The sequence below is a fragment of the Taurulus bubalis genome (genome assembly GCF_910589615.1).
Source record: "Taurulus bubalis genome assembly, chromosome: 1".
Taxonomy (NCBI): domain Eukaryota; kingdom Metazoa; phylum Chordata; class Actinopteri; order Perciformes; family Cottidae; genus Taurulus; species Taurulus bubalis.
The window spans coordinates 18,973,157-18,986,622 of record NC_136589.1 but is presented as its reverse complement, the minus strand read 5'-3'; the positions used below and the strand labels follow the sequence as shown (position 1 = coordinate 18,986,622).

At 45.0% G+C, this 13,466-nt stretch overlaps 1 protein-coding gene across 1 annotated transcript in view; it reads right to left on the bottom strand.

Moving 5' to 3' along the window:
• Nucleotides 1-9,860, bottom strand: part of tyro3 (TYRO3 protein tyrosine kinase) — a gene marked incomplete at its 3' end in the record, with an annotated part of 31,009 nt that extends 21,149 nt beyond the window's left edge. The window contains exons 1-5 of the mRNA XM_079225371.1: nucleotides 9,740-9,860; nucleotides 5,974-6,157; nucleotides 3,668-3,768; nucleotides 3,401-3,571; nucleotides 127-213 (exon numbers count right to left, since the gene is read on the bottom strand). Of these exons, the coding sequence (XP_079081497.1) occupies nucleotides 127-213; nucleotides 3,401-3,571; nucleotides 3,668-3,768; nucleotides 5,974-6,157; nucleotides 9,740-9,803 (607 nt within the window). The 5' untranslated portion in view covers nucleotides 9,804-9,860. The remainder of the gene's footprint in view (nucleotides 1-126; nucleotides 214-3,400; nucleotides 3,572-3,667; nucleotides 3,769-5,973; nucleotides 6,158-9,739) is intronic.
• Between the last annotated feature and the right edge of the window lie 3,606 nt (nucleotides 9,861-13,466).

The window sequence follows — 13,466 nt, the reverse complement described above, 5'->3', positions numbered from 1 at the left end:
AAAAAACAGTAAGAATCCACAATAACAATATTATATATACACAGACAGAATAACAAGTATTTATATTGAAGGTAATATAGAGTAAAAGTAATATAGTAACCCATAAAATGCAGCAGATTAACTAACCTTTAATGTGAACTGTTCCTGTTCTAGAGACAGAGATTCCTCTGTTGTTCTTTGCTTCACAGTAAAACTTCACACTGCTGTTCACTCCTGCAGACAGACAGAGACAGACAGGAAGACAAAGAGACAGACACACAGACAGACAAAGAGACAGACAAAGAGACAGACAGCCAGGAAGACAAAGAGACAGACAGCCCAGTTAGAAAATCAGAAGCCGAGGAAACGAGGAAGAAAGGAGCTGTGCAATGAGAAAATAAGAAAAAATTATAATACATGTAGTGTATTTGTGAAAAACAATGACATTATAAAATAATTAAAATGTTATTATAAAATAGCTGTAACTTTGTGATTCTGTTAGGGACAGCAGAGAAGGCTTAGCAGGCCCTGACGGCCCACCACTGCTATAGTGTGATGCTAATATAATATTAAGGGATATTTTGAATGCAGGACTTTTACTTATAACTTATGGCCTTTGAGAAAATCTTTTATTTGATTGATTTGTCTGACAAACATAACAGATCTCTGAACCTTCCACCATTGTAAACTTCCTATAACGACCTATTGTTGGATGGAGAACCACAACATCACATCCCTCCAGGAGGCTGGTATCTCAGACTAAGCAGGAGAAAGACAACCTGACAGTCGTCCGGTGAGACCTCATCTTCGAGAGACTGGACCACTATTACAGAGAACTCAGATTCACATCAGACCACTTCACAACCAACTGGCAGGACCTCCAGGCGGATTCTGACACCATCCTAAACACCATGGGTACACACACCTCCTGACCACCATGGGTACAAAAACTCCTTGACCACCATGGGTACAAACATCCTGAACACCATGGGCAGAGGCAGTTTTAACATAGAGGCATAGGTAGGCGGCTGCTTGGGGCCCTGTACCAGTGGTCGTAGTAGGGGGGCCCCCAACCAACCTCAAAAATTAAAATAAAAACAATAAAATAAAAAGCCCCTTATCATCATGAACGCTTCAAATGTATGGCCAATTATATTAATATTCTTAAGAAATACGTTGAAGTAGTAGTTAAAATGTCCAGGTCATGGTTATCTGTCGTGTCCCTACACCCCCTACTTTCACAATGAAATGGACTAGTCCGTAACGGTGCGCCGCGCGAAAGATAAACACAGCGACAGGAGGACTGGAAATTACACAGAGAAGCAAGACAAGAATAAAAGCAAAAATGAAACGAATTTATCCAAGCGGCTCAATTAAAAGAAAAGAAAGAAAAGACACCGATAAATATTTAGAAACGCTGCCAAAGATGACACACTTTTGTACGGCTACTGGGGATACAGACAGGAACCAAAGTGGTCCAAAGTGTTGAACATGTTACTACAGCAGCAGCTAGCTGTGAAGTGGCGCTAGGTGAGGAGAATAACGACGTTAACCAATACAATGAAGAGGACATCATGGTGTTGCCGCCCACCGTCACCAACAGTGTTATTGACGACGTTGACAACGATGATGACGATGATGGGGCTTTGGTGAGTCAACTGCCTAGTTCTGCTAATAGCCCTAGCTGTGGTAATCCTGCTGCCACCGACCAAAGCACTGTTGGCTTGCTGACAGATGACCCGGCTCTCTGGCCTAAGAAGCTCACTGCCGAGGAGCGATGTGCGATCGTCCGAAAAGGTCCCATACAAATTAGTGTGCTAGAATTCCCCAAAAATCAAGAGGGGCGGAGATTTACCAGTAATAATTACTGCTTCTAAATGAAAAACGGGGAGAAGATTAATAGGACGTGGCTTATCTACAGTGAATCAGGGGACTGTGTTATGTGCTTTTGTTGCCGACTTTTTGGAGAGGGGAACACACATTTAAGTTCAGATGGTTTTAACAACTGGAGAAACATCGGAGCTCACCTGAAACAGCATCTGCTGAACATGTGTCTCATATGGAGTCCTGGCACACACTTACCCAAAGACTTCAGACAGGCACAGCCATTGATCAGCTGAACCAAAATGCAATGATGGCAGAAATTGAGAGATGGAGAAATATTTTAAAAAGATTGCTTGCCATAATTACCCATCTAGCAGAGCAAAATCTTGCTTTTCGTGGGCATACAGAGAAATTATATGAGCATGGCAATGGAAACTTCCTAGGACAAGTACAGCTGATGGCAAAATTTGACCCAATGATGGACTGCTGTTGTTTTTGTTATCCTCTCACTTCATGATAGAAGAAAGAAGCTAATTTTGTTCATAGACCATATTGTTAGTTGGTGACAATGTTTTTTATTATTACTATCATTATTATTTTACAGGTACAGCTCCTACCTCTGCGCATCATGTTGGTGTGAAGTTCTCATTTAAAGATCGGCTGGGGGGGCCCCATGCATACCTTTGCTTTGGGCCCCCAATTTGCTAAATCCGCCACTGATCATGGGTACAAACCTCCTGACCACAACGGTTACAAACCTCACTTCAGCAGCAGAAGACATAACGCGCAGACCAGCGTTAGAGCTGGGCTTCACCCAGTCTAAGCTACTGAAGTTGGTTGTGAAGTGGCCTGATGTGGGTTTGTGGGCGAAAATAACAACTGTGTCCCGTGTCCAAGCAGGATGGGTATAAGGGACCCTGGAAAACGTGGCCACTTAGGCGGTGACAACCTTCAAGGACAGGAAATCCAGGACTGTGATGATCAAGAAGGGAACGATACCAGCGGGACCAGTCTCAGAGTTCAGAGTGAGGTCATTCTATCCATTGAGGAAAAAACTGTGAAGTGCCGGAGGAAGTGGTTGAACGCATCAGTGACAGAAGGAGCCGGTCAACGGAAGACCAGAAAATCAATCTAGAATGTGCTGAATGTGCCATAGAAGGAGGGATGCTAAGAAGGACACAGGAAAAGAGGCCTTGAAGTACCGGCCCTCCGTGCAGGAAGTTAAAGACTGTGACTCACCACGATGCGATGATGATCAATGTGATCAGTTTCTCTCTGATCACTTCTGTCGGCTTCAGATCGCAGAGAGATTAACATGTGAGCCCGCTGTGATTCTAAAGTTTGTTTAAAGTTAAAACTGACTGAGTGACCTGATGATCGTAAAGACAGAGGAGTTGGGGGCGTGGCCACATGACCACAGTGGACGTGGCCTCAAATACATTATTAACAACAATAATATTAACAACAACCACAATAATAATAACAGTATTTTTTGATTGGATTTCTAAAGTAGTTGGAGTTTCAGAGGTGGAGAAACACTGGTTCCTACATTTCCCACAATGCACCCGGGTGGTGTGTTTTACGAGAGCTTTCTCACCTTGGACGTGGAGGGTGGAGGGGGACGGTCTGGGTTCTCCCTCCTGGACCCCCCCAAGCCACCACAGCACCTCCACGGGGTCGGGGGGCCCGACGGCAGCACAGGTGAGGTTGAAGGGGACGTTGGGGAATGTGGACACATCCTGGGACTCCTGGACGAAGTGAGGGACACCTGCAGGAGACAGTAGCATCAGTGAGCAGAGCATGATGGAAAATCTGAACACAGGCAGAAAACAGAGCACACACGAGGGGCCTTCAGGGTCCTTACCTTCCACCGTGATCCAGGCTCGTTCAGAGGAGAATGTCAGGTCGTGGAACTCCACCTCACACCAGTACTGACCCGCATCCTGCTGCTGGACCGACTTCACACTGGAAACAAGAACACAGAACCTCAACCGGACCAGAACCGTGGAACAAGTGACACATGAAGCCAACGAGTCTCCATCAGCAGGGTCCCACTGATCCGTAATCAGATCCTGTCTCAGTGGACCACTATGGTCCACCATGACCCAACATGGTCCACCATTGACCCAACATGGTGCAACATGACCCGACATGGTCCACTATGGTCCATCATGACCCAACATGGTCCACCATGACCCAACATGACCCAACATGGTCCACCATGACCCAACACGGTAGGAAATTTACATATTTTTTAGGGGGCAAGTTTTGCCCCCACCGACTGAAATCCAGGGGCATTTCAATAAAAATTGGGGGCACTTTTTGAAACTTGTGAAATAACATTTAACCCTTGTTCAAAATAATAAATATACTTATTTAGGCTTTAACAGTATATGAGCAATTGTCATCAAATGGCAACAATAAGACTATTAGGCAGTAGTCTACAGATTCAAAGTGTTTTCTTCGATTTTTTTTAACAAAAGAACAAACAGAAAACATAAATCAGACAATCATATTCAATTGTATTCTTATTTATTTGTGGTAATTCATTGTTATTACATTTTTAAACAACTATTAACAATTCTAACTTTTTTCTTTCTTTTTTTTATAATGGTGGGAATCACCAGAGGTTCCACGATTCTATTTTATACTGCGATATATTGAGTATTGCGATTTATTCCCTTTTTTCTACTGCAAATTGTCCCCAAAGAAAAACTTTGTCAACATGTTGTATCTAAGAAGATCAAGTTTCAGCTCACTTCAATCATTTTTATTGCAGCAAAATGTGATTGTCAAGCAGACAAGCAGACCAACACTGTCATCAATGTTGTCATTCGAGCTGGATGCACCGAAAAGGGGGCGGGGCGGGGCTTATCTCTGTGCAAGCAGTTTTCATTTACGCCTTCCACCATGGAAATAACCACTCTTTCTGCTTTATACTTGTTGTGGAAATCCCTAAAACATCGTAACGTCAAACGCCCTCGTATCTGGGTTTATAATATTATCCGTAGCCACACAGCTCGGTGGATTTCACGCGAGGAAGTGCGTCTGAATGACGGCCGCTTCCAACGCTACTCGAGGACCCGCAGCCAGTTTGATACTTTTTCTCACGTGTTTGACCAGCGCCGTGTCGCACATGTTGTCCTGTGTGTTGCGCAACAGCTGTGCGAGCAGCGGCGCTACGAGTGACAGGAAGTCCAGACGTTTGATTTCTAAATTCATTAAATTTCTAAGTTCATTAAGTTATCATAATTATTAGAGGAAATTGTGAGGGCATTTTTTGCCCCTCTCCTAGTGATATCAGGGGCAAACTTATATTTCTTAGGGGCAGTTTTGCCCTTTGCCCTCGTGTATTTCCGACACTGACCCAACAGGACCCAACATGGTCCACCACGAGTGGTTGTTGAAAAAATTCTGACCTTCACCTTTCAGGAATCTGAGGGTAAAGCCGATTAACCAGCCGCTGCTCACAGAGCCAAACAGATCTGAGGTCAGCCTCTCAGGAAACATTCAGCCGTTCAAACAAAGACTTCTAATCCCAAATCAGCCATCAAAGCTGGTATTAGTTCCCCAGAGAGCGGCTGGATTCCTCGTGGTGTTTGCATCATAATTCATAATAATAAACTGCAACAGGTTTGACTTTTTCAACAATAAAATAAAATATCACTTTAAAACAGCTGAGAATCAAACTTCACAACTTTATAGTAATATATATAATTATAGTCAGATGTAAAGATGTATTTCACTGAGAGGAGGAGGAGGAGAAACAGGAGGAGGAAGAGGAAGTAGAGGAGGAGCTGCGGGAGGAAGAAGAGGAGGAGGAGCAGCAGGAGGAGGAGGAGGAAGAAGAGCAGCAGGAGGAGGAAGAGGAAGAGGGCGTCTTCAAAGCGAGCAGCAGCTCCACCTGTATTTACTGTTGATGAGCTGTTTAACCATCAAACAGCAGAAACACCAACACCAGTGACCTCCAGACTCTCTTACTGGGAAGCAGCTCTCTGATATCAGACCAGCCTCCAATGATTTCGTACTTCCATTAATTGACTGATGTGAATATATATATATATATATATATATATATATATATATATATATATATATATATATAATGTACTGATGTGTACCCAGTACCTAGTGTGATGAACATATATAAAGATGTGTACTGGTCTCTACCTGTGGTAGGTCTCCCAGTGCTGCTCTCCCAGTGTGATGAACATCTGGTCGGTGCTGTAGAGTTTCTCTCCGTCCTTCATCCACACGATGTCCGGTTCCGTCAGGCCCTGAACGGCACAGCCGAGCCGAGCCTCGTTCCCCTGAGACACCGTCTGATTGGCCGGGTGCTTCGTGAAGGAGATGCCTGAGGAGACGAGCCGGAAGTCACGTTGGTTCACTTTATCATCACTGATCGTTAGAGCCATATATTATGTTTTGTCAGATCATTTGTTTGTATGTTCTAAAGTTATTCCTTTGATGTTATATTCATATTCCAAATAATGACTCGCTGAGTTGGGACACACTGCGTTGGGACGCATTGGGACTGTAAAGCCTAGTTTATGGTTCTCCGTCAGGTCGACGGCGTACCTATGCCGTTGACGCAGACCCCTACGCCGTAGCCTGACGCGCACCTCCAAAAAATCCTAACTACGCGTCGCGTTGACGCGGACCGCAAGCGCTGTGATTGGTCCGCTCAGAACGTAATTTCCGGCAGTTGCTTTTTACCAGCCTCGACCGGTTTAGTGGTCGTACAGACCACCTCCGCAAACGTCTTCTCTGTCACCTGCGCTTCAACATTTGCAATATAAGCATTTGCTCTTCAATATTGATGAGCGCCAACTTTAATGCAGCCGCTCCAACTTGGACGCCATTGTTTACTGTGACCGGAATTCGGCTATAACCCCTGAAACCACACAGCCACACAGACACACCCCCCTGGTGGCATGGCAGTTAATTGCAGAGCAATGCGGTCCCTCGACGCAGAACTTCGAATGCTCAACGCCGGCGTCACGTTGACGGTGTAGGTACGCCGTCGACGTGACGGAGAACCATAAACTAGGCTTAAGAGCCTTTTTGCCATGTTTTATGTATGTTGGACCTCCCACCACTAGGTGGCGTAAGGCCGACTTCAACGGAGTCGGCCCTATATAATTAGGAGTGCAGACACAGATGCAGGTGGGGAGTCTGTGGATGGAAGTAGTGAACAAAATAAGGAGGAGAGTAAAATTGTCACTGAATCTCTGAATGGTTTTAGTGTCAAGAATGGAAATGACAAGGAAGTCAGCAAGAAGAAGAAGCAGTTGGAAACTGCACAGCTCTGTTCAGTAAAAGAGGTGGAAGAGAAGAAGAGGATGTTGCTGTCTTTAAGCAGGAAAAGGAAGCAGTTGACTACTCCAAATACCAGCGGCGATGGTCGACAACTACTAGACGTTAGTGTGGAGATGCAGGAAATCAAAGCCATGTTAGGAGAACACAAGTTGTCTGTGGATGACCTCTCTGAAGCCGAGACATCTATTGTTCGCTTCAGCCAATGGAAACGGTTTCACAACAACAAGGTTGCTTACTCTCCTAACACAGACTCATGTGTCATGTGTCAATGCATAAAGAAGATTCATCTGCAGGAGAGGACAAATTGCTACGATGCGGTCAGACAATGCGACTAACTTTGTGGAAGCTGCAAACTCTGAGAAGCTCTAGCTTCATTAGATCCCAATAACGTACAAAATGCTATGGCACAGGAAGGAGTTGGCTAAAGATGTGTCTTTTGACTAGGAAAGAATAATGGTGAAACCCACAACCATGTTCTAAGATAAAGAAGCAGTATATGGGCTATATGCAGGTCTTATAATATTGACTGCATCAAACAGTACTATTTTGTTGTTTTGTTTCTAATGTAATGGCTCCTTATGTAAAGTTATAAATAATTGTTTTGTCCGTTGTCAGAAACAATTAGGGGCCGGTGTGTAAGAGCCATTTTGCCATGTTTGATGTATGTTGGACCTCCCACCACTAGGTGGCGTAAGGCCGGCCCTATATAATTAGGCGTGGCATTAGGGTCAGGTGTTGCTCATTTTGGGAAGCAAACAGTTTTTTTTACCGTTTTTACGTGACAGTATTGTAACAGAAAGAGGCGAATGTTCATGGTTTAGTTTCTGATTTGAATATGCGCACCTAAATTCTGCCGATGAGATTATTATTTGTTTTGCAAGAATAAACATGATGGACGTTACAACTGGACATTGTCATTAATGAAGCGCGTCAGGAATAATTACCAAGCGAGCAGCCAAGTAGTGCCTTATGCTGTGTTCACACCGGACGCAACACGATTTGTCGCGTCGCGCTTACCGCTTCAGTTTGGTCGTGAGAGTGAAACGAGGGTGTTCACACCAAACGCCACAAAGACAAATCGCGCCGCGACAAAGGGGACGTGGTTTATCGCAGTCGATTCTCTCCGTGAAAAATGGTTATCTTTTCCGGTATCGACTGTGGAATAAATAACCACTAGTTCTGCTTTCTACTTGTTGTGGAAGTCCCAAACATGTCGGAACATGAAACGCCCTCGTATTTGGGTTCATAACATCATCCGTAGCCGCACACAGCTCGGTGAATTTCACCGACTCCTCCAGGAACTGCGTCTGGCTTATCTCCGAAACGGATACCGTGTTTCCTTCATCCACCATGGAAATAACCACTAGTTCTGTTTTTATACTTGTTGTGTAAACTCCACATACGTCGGAACATCAAACTCCATGATGTCTGGGTTCTTAATATTATCCGTAGTCCCACAACAGCATCTCAATGACGGCCGCTGCCAGCGCTGGTTCAGGCGGAGCAGCAGCAGTTTCATTCAGGAATGGCAAGACGGCGGTGATGACAGGCGGAGCTTCTCAAGGCTGATTGGCTGACGCAACTTTGCGTCACACAATTTCTCCGCCGGAGTTGGGATAATTCAACTCGCGCGAATTCGCACCACGTCCTTTGCTTTGTTCGCCCCTCGTCAAACACGCTATTCGCGCCTCTTCTGTGCATTGACTTTGCAATGAGTCCTTTGTGAAGCGGAGTCCCGTAACACAGCACAGAAAGTGAAACTTAAACGGTAAGTTTGTTTGTGAGAGAATGTTATTTCTTTTAAAAAAAAATATTATTCTAACGAGAAAACAGTGAGATGAAAAACATCTTGAAGTAGATTTTAGTAGACAACTATTTGTTTGTGGCAGCAACCCTATCCATGATCCTCGGTTCATTGCATTGTGGGAAAGTGGCGTCCATCAACAGCTCAACTGAGTTTTAGTCTGAAATCTGTCACAGAGATGAAACATCTCTAGTGAACTGCAGCTGCTCTGTGTGTGTGTGTGTGTGTGTGTGTGTGTGTGTGTGTGTGTGTGTGTGTGTGTGTGTGTGTGTGCGCGCGCGCACACAAACACACAAGGACCCTCTCACAGCTTCAATACACTGGCTGTTTGTTCTCTTAATTGGCGGATTTTTCTTTTATTTTTTTCGGTTTCCAGTGAGGGCGTGAATGTCATCTGACCTTTGACCTTGGTTTGTAATCGTTGGAGTGATGAAGAAGCGATAATCGGTCTGACTGCGCATTAACCAGCACGTTGCCCTCACATCAAACTCCATGCATTATAAGCACAAATGTACAAACACTTGTGCTTTTCAGCTAGTTTACACACACACACACACACACACACACACACACACACACACACACACACACACACACACACACACACACACTTCGGCAAATGAAGCAACTTATTTCTAGCAGTATTTGTGTTTTTCCCAAACGGCCCTCTGCAGGTTTGAACAACTTTGAACTAATCTCTCTCGCGAAGTTTGACCCTGTCGACTGAAGAGTTCTCTCTCGGCTGCATGCGACCAGACTACGGAGAGAAAAACACGGATTTATCCCCGAGTTTCTTTGCTCTTTAACGCTCACCGTGTCCGCAGGTCCCGTCCGGACTCCGCAGTAAAAACAGTAAAATCCACAGAAACAGCTTCATCTTCTCATTGTTTCTGTCGGCGGATGTTTTAAAGCCGTCCCCACATGAACCGGGTTCACTCGGTTCGGTTCGGCTCCCGTCACCGGAGCCTCGTCTCCAGCTGGACAAACCGGATATTTTTCACCCGAGAAAAGTGAGAGTTTGTCGGCATCTGTTCGGAGGAAGAGACGCTGAATTCATGGAGCGACTGAAAAACAAAGTGTTTGCAAACTGACGTTTTAGTTTCCGGAAGGAGATAAAAGTTCATGTTATCAAACACATCGCGCCGCGCCGCAGAGAGGCATCAAGCTGCGTGCGCCGAGCGCCCCACCGGAAAAGAGGCCTTCAGAATAAAACACGAGGACGTGCCGGAAAGTCGTGTTTTAACAGATTTTGATCTTTTACACACATTTTAATATTTTATTTGTTTGTTTTCTTATTATATTGCGTTAAATACAGGTTATGTATTGGGATGTATATTTCATCTATATTTAATTTGTAATTGATTAATTTCATCACCATTGTTTTATTTTACACATTTACATATTTTAATTTGTGAAGCAGAATTTCATAACATGACTATCACTAAAGACAACAGACACTATTATATAATGATATATACTGTATAGTATACTGTGTGTATATATATATATACACACACACACACACACACACACTCACCTAAAGGATTATTAGGAACACCTGTTCAATTTCTCATTCATGTAATTATCTAATCAACCAATCACATGGCAGTTGCTTCAATGCATTTAGGGGTGTGGTCCTGGTCAAGACAATCTCCTGAACTCCAAACTGAATGTCAGAATGGGAAAGAAAGGTGATTTAAGCAAATTTGAGCGTGGCATGGTTGTTGGTGCCAGACGGGCCGGTCTGAGTATTTCACAATCTGCTCAGTTACTGGGATTTTCACGCACAACCATTTCTAGAGTTGACAAAGAATGGTGTGAAAAGGGAAAAACATCCAGTATGCGGCAGTCCTGTGGGCGAAAATGCCTTGATTGATGCTAGAGGTCAGAGGAGAATGGGCCGACTGATTCAAGCTGATAGAAGAGCAACTTTGACTGAAATAACCACTCGTTACAACCGAGGTATGCAGCAAAGCATTTGTGAAGCCACAACACGCACAACCTTGAGGCGGATGGGCTACAACAGCAGAAGACCCCACCGGGTACCACTCATCTCCACTAAAAATCGGAAAAAGAGGCTACAATTTGCAAGAGCTCACCAAAATTGGACAGTTGAAGACTGGAAAAATGTTGCCTGGTCTGATGAGTCTCGATTTCTGTCGAGACATTCAGATGGTAGAGTCAGAATTTGGCGTAAACAGAATGAGAACATGGATCCATCATGCCTTTTTACCACTGTGCAGGCTGGTGGTGGTGGTGTAATGGTGTGGGGGATGTTTTCTTGGCACACTTTAGGCCCCTTAGTGCAAATTGCACCATGTCACAAAGCTCGAATAATTTCTAATTGGTTTCTTGAACATGACAATGAGTTCACTGCACTAAAATGGCCCACAGTCACCAGATATCAACCCAATAGAGCATCTTTGGGATGTGGTGGAACGGGAGCTTCGTGTCCTGCATCCCACAAATCTTCATCAACTGCAAGATGCTATCCTATCAATATGGGCCAACATTTCTAAAGAATGCTTTCAGCACCTTGTTGAATCAATGCCACGTAGAATTAAGGCAGTTCTAAAGGCGAAAGGGGGTCAAACACATTATTAGTATGTTGTTCCTAATAATCCTTTAGGTGAGTGTATATACACTGTATATCAGTGGCGGGCCGTCACAGCCGGTGCTGGGGCCGCGCCTCCCCCCGCGCCAAGGTGCCAGCAGCTGCTGGAGATGTCTTGTGTGTGTGTGCAGTGTCTTAGTGCCGCGGTTTTGTTGGATTGTTTCGTTATAACTAAATGTGACTGGTTGTTGATTTGGACTTAATGATGCAGCAACGGCGAGGTTGTAGGCTTGCTCCATGGAGTGTGCCGTTTGTGCACCAACACACACACACACACACACACACACACACACACACACACACACACACACACACACACACACACACACACACACACACACTCTAACACAGGCATCTGCTGATTTTGACACTCACCTCTGCAGCAATCCTTCCAAGCTCATCTGCCCGGCGCTTCCTCTGCTGCTCAGAGCCTCTGAGCTCCACACTTAGCATCCAGCTAACCAGCTCTGGTTAGCATATCGGCTTGCGGAGAAGCTCCGGGTGTACGTCCTCCCGCGGTCAGTGCTTTGCTGCTGAATTTTTAAATCCGGACGTTCGGGCCCCAGCTCTTTCAGCCTCTTCTTGTCAACATGCGACCGTCGGTTGAAAGGTGTTTCGCGTAGAGATACCACAGAGTTTTCAGTCGCCATACTGACACAATCAAAGTCTCTGCTAGTGTTGCTCGCGTAGATACGTGGGAGCTGTATGGGCTGTGAGGGAATGATAAAGGTCTCTGATTCGACGAATATTCCATTCACGTTGCAATAAGAAGCAATGTCATTGGCTAGGGCGCAATTTTGTGCCCCCGAAGATTCTCGTTTCATCCGCCAATGAGAAGCTGTCCTTGCCGTAACGCCCCTGAAATGTTTGCTCGCTTCCATAGACTTCCATTTGGCCGGCGCCCCGACAGTGGGAGGGGCTTTTCTCAGTGATGATGAACGGCGATATATTATATATTTGGTCACATTTAACTGGTTTTAAGTGGTTGTTGACAGGGGCTTACGTTCTCCCACACACATTTAGCGCGTCAACACGGTATATTTCGTATTTCAATTATTTGATATATAATATTTTTTTTCTTGTTTTTTTTTAATCGCAAAATTTTAAGAGGGGCGGCGCCCTAGTGCCCTCTATTGACGCACCGCCACTGGTCATGACCCTTGTGCGAGCCGGTTACCTCGGCACAGGCTACCATATATACATGGACAATTTTTATTCCAGCCCCAAGCTCTTCAGGGCTCTACTCGGCTACAGATTTGGTGCCTGTGGGATGTACAGGGAGTACCGGAAGGAATGCCCTCGTTCTGATGTGAATGCCCTCACAAAGAAGTCAGCGAGAGGCTCCATGAGATGGATTCGTGATGGCTCCATTGTCTTTGTGAAATGGATGGACACGAAGGAAGTATCGGTCTGCTCCACAATTCACACGGCACACTCTGGGGGAACTGTGGAGAGGATGGTGAAGCAGCAAGATGGCTCCTGGAAAAGGGCAACAGTCCCCTGTCCCACACGAGTTGCAGAGTACAACGAGTACATGGGTGGAGTTGATCTATCAGACCAGCTCATCTAGTACTACTCTGCACAACACAAGACCATGCACTGGTACAGAACGCTTTTTTTTTTTTTTTTTTACCATTTTCTGGACATTGCCACCACCAACAGCTACATTCTGCACAAGGAACTCTGTCCGGCCCAGCGAACAAAACCCATGACGCACAGAGGTTTCATGGAGCAGCTGTGGCCATCACTGTTGCTTCAACCGTAAGCAAGAAAGCAACGATGGGTCCCAAGATCTGTGAGTATTGCAAAAGGAAAGGCGATCGAAAAGACACTCCATGGAAATGCAGGGAGTGTAATGTTGCCCTCTGCCAGCAGCTGGACAGAAATTGTTTCGCTACATGGCATGAAATGTGAAATGCATATTGT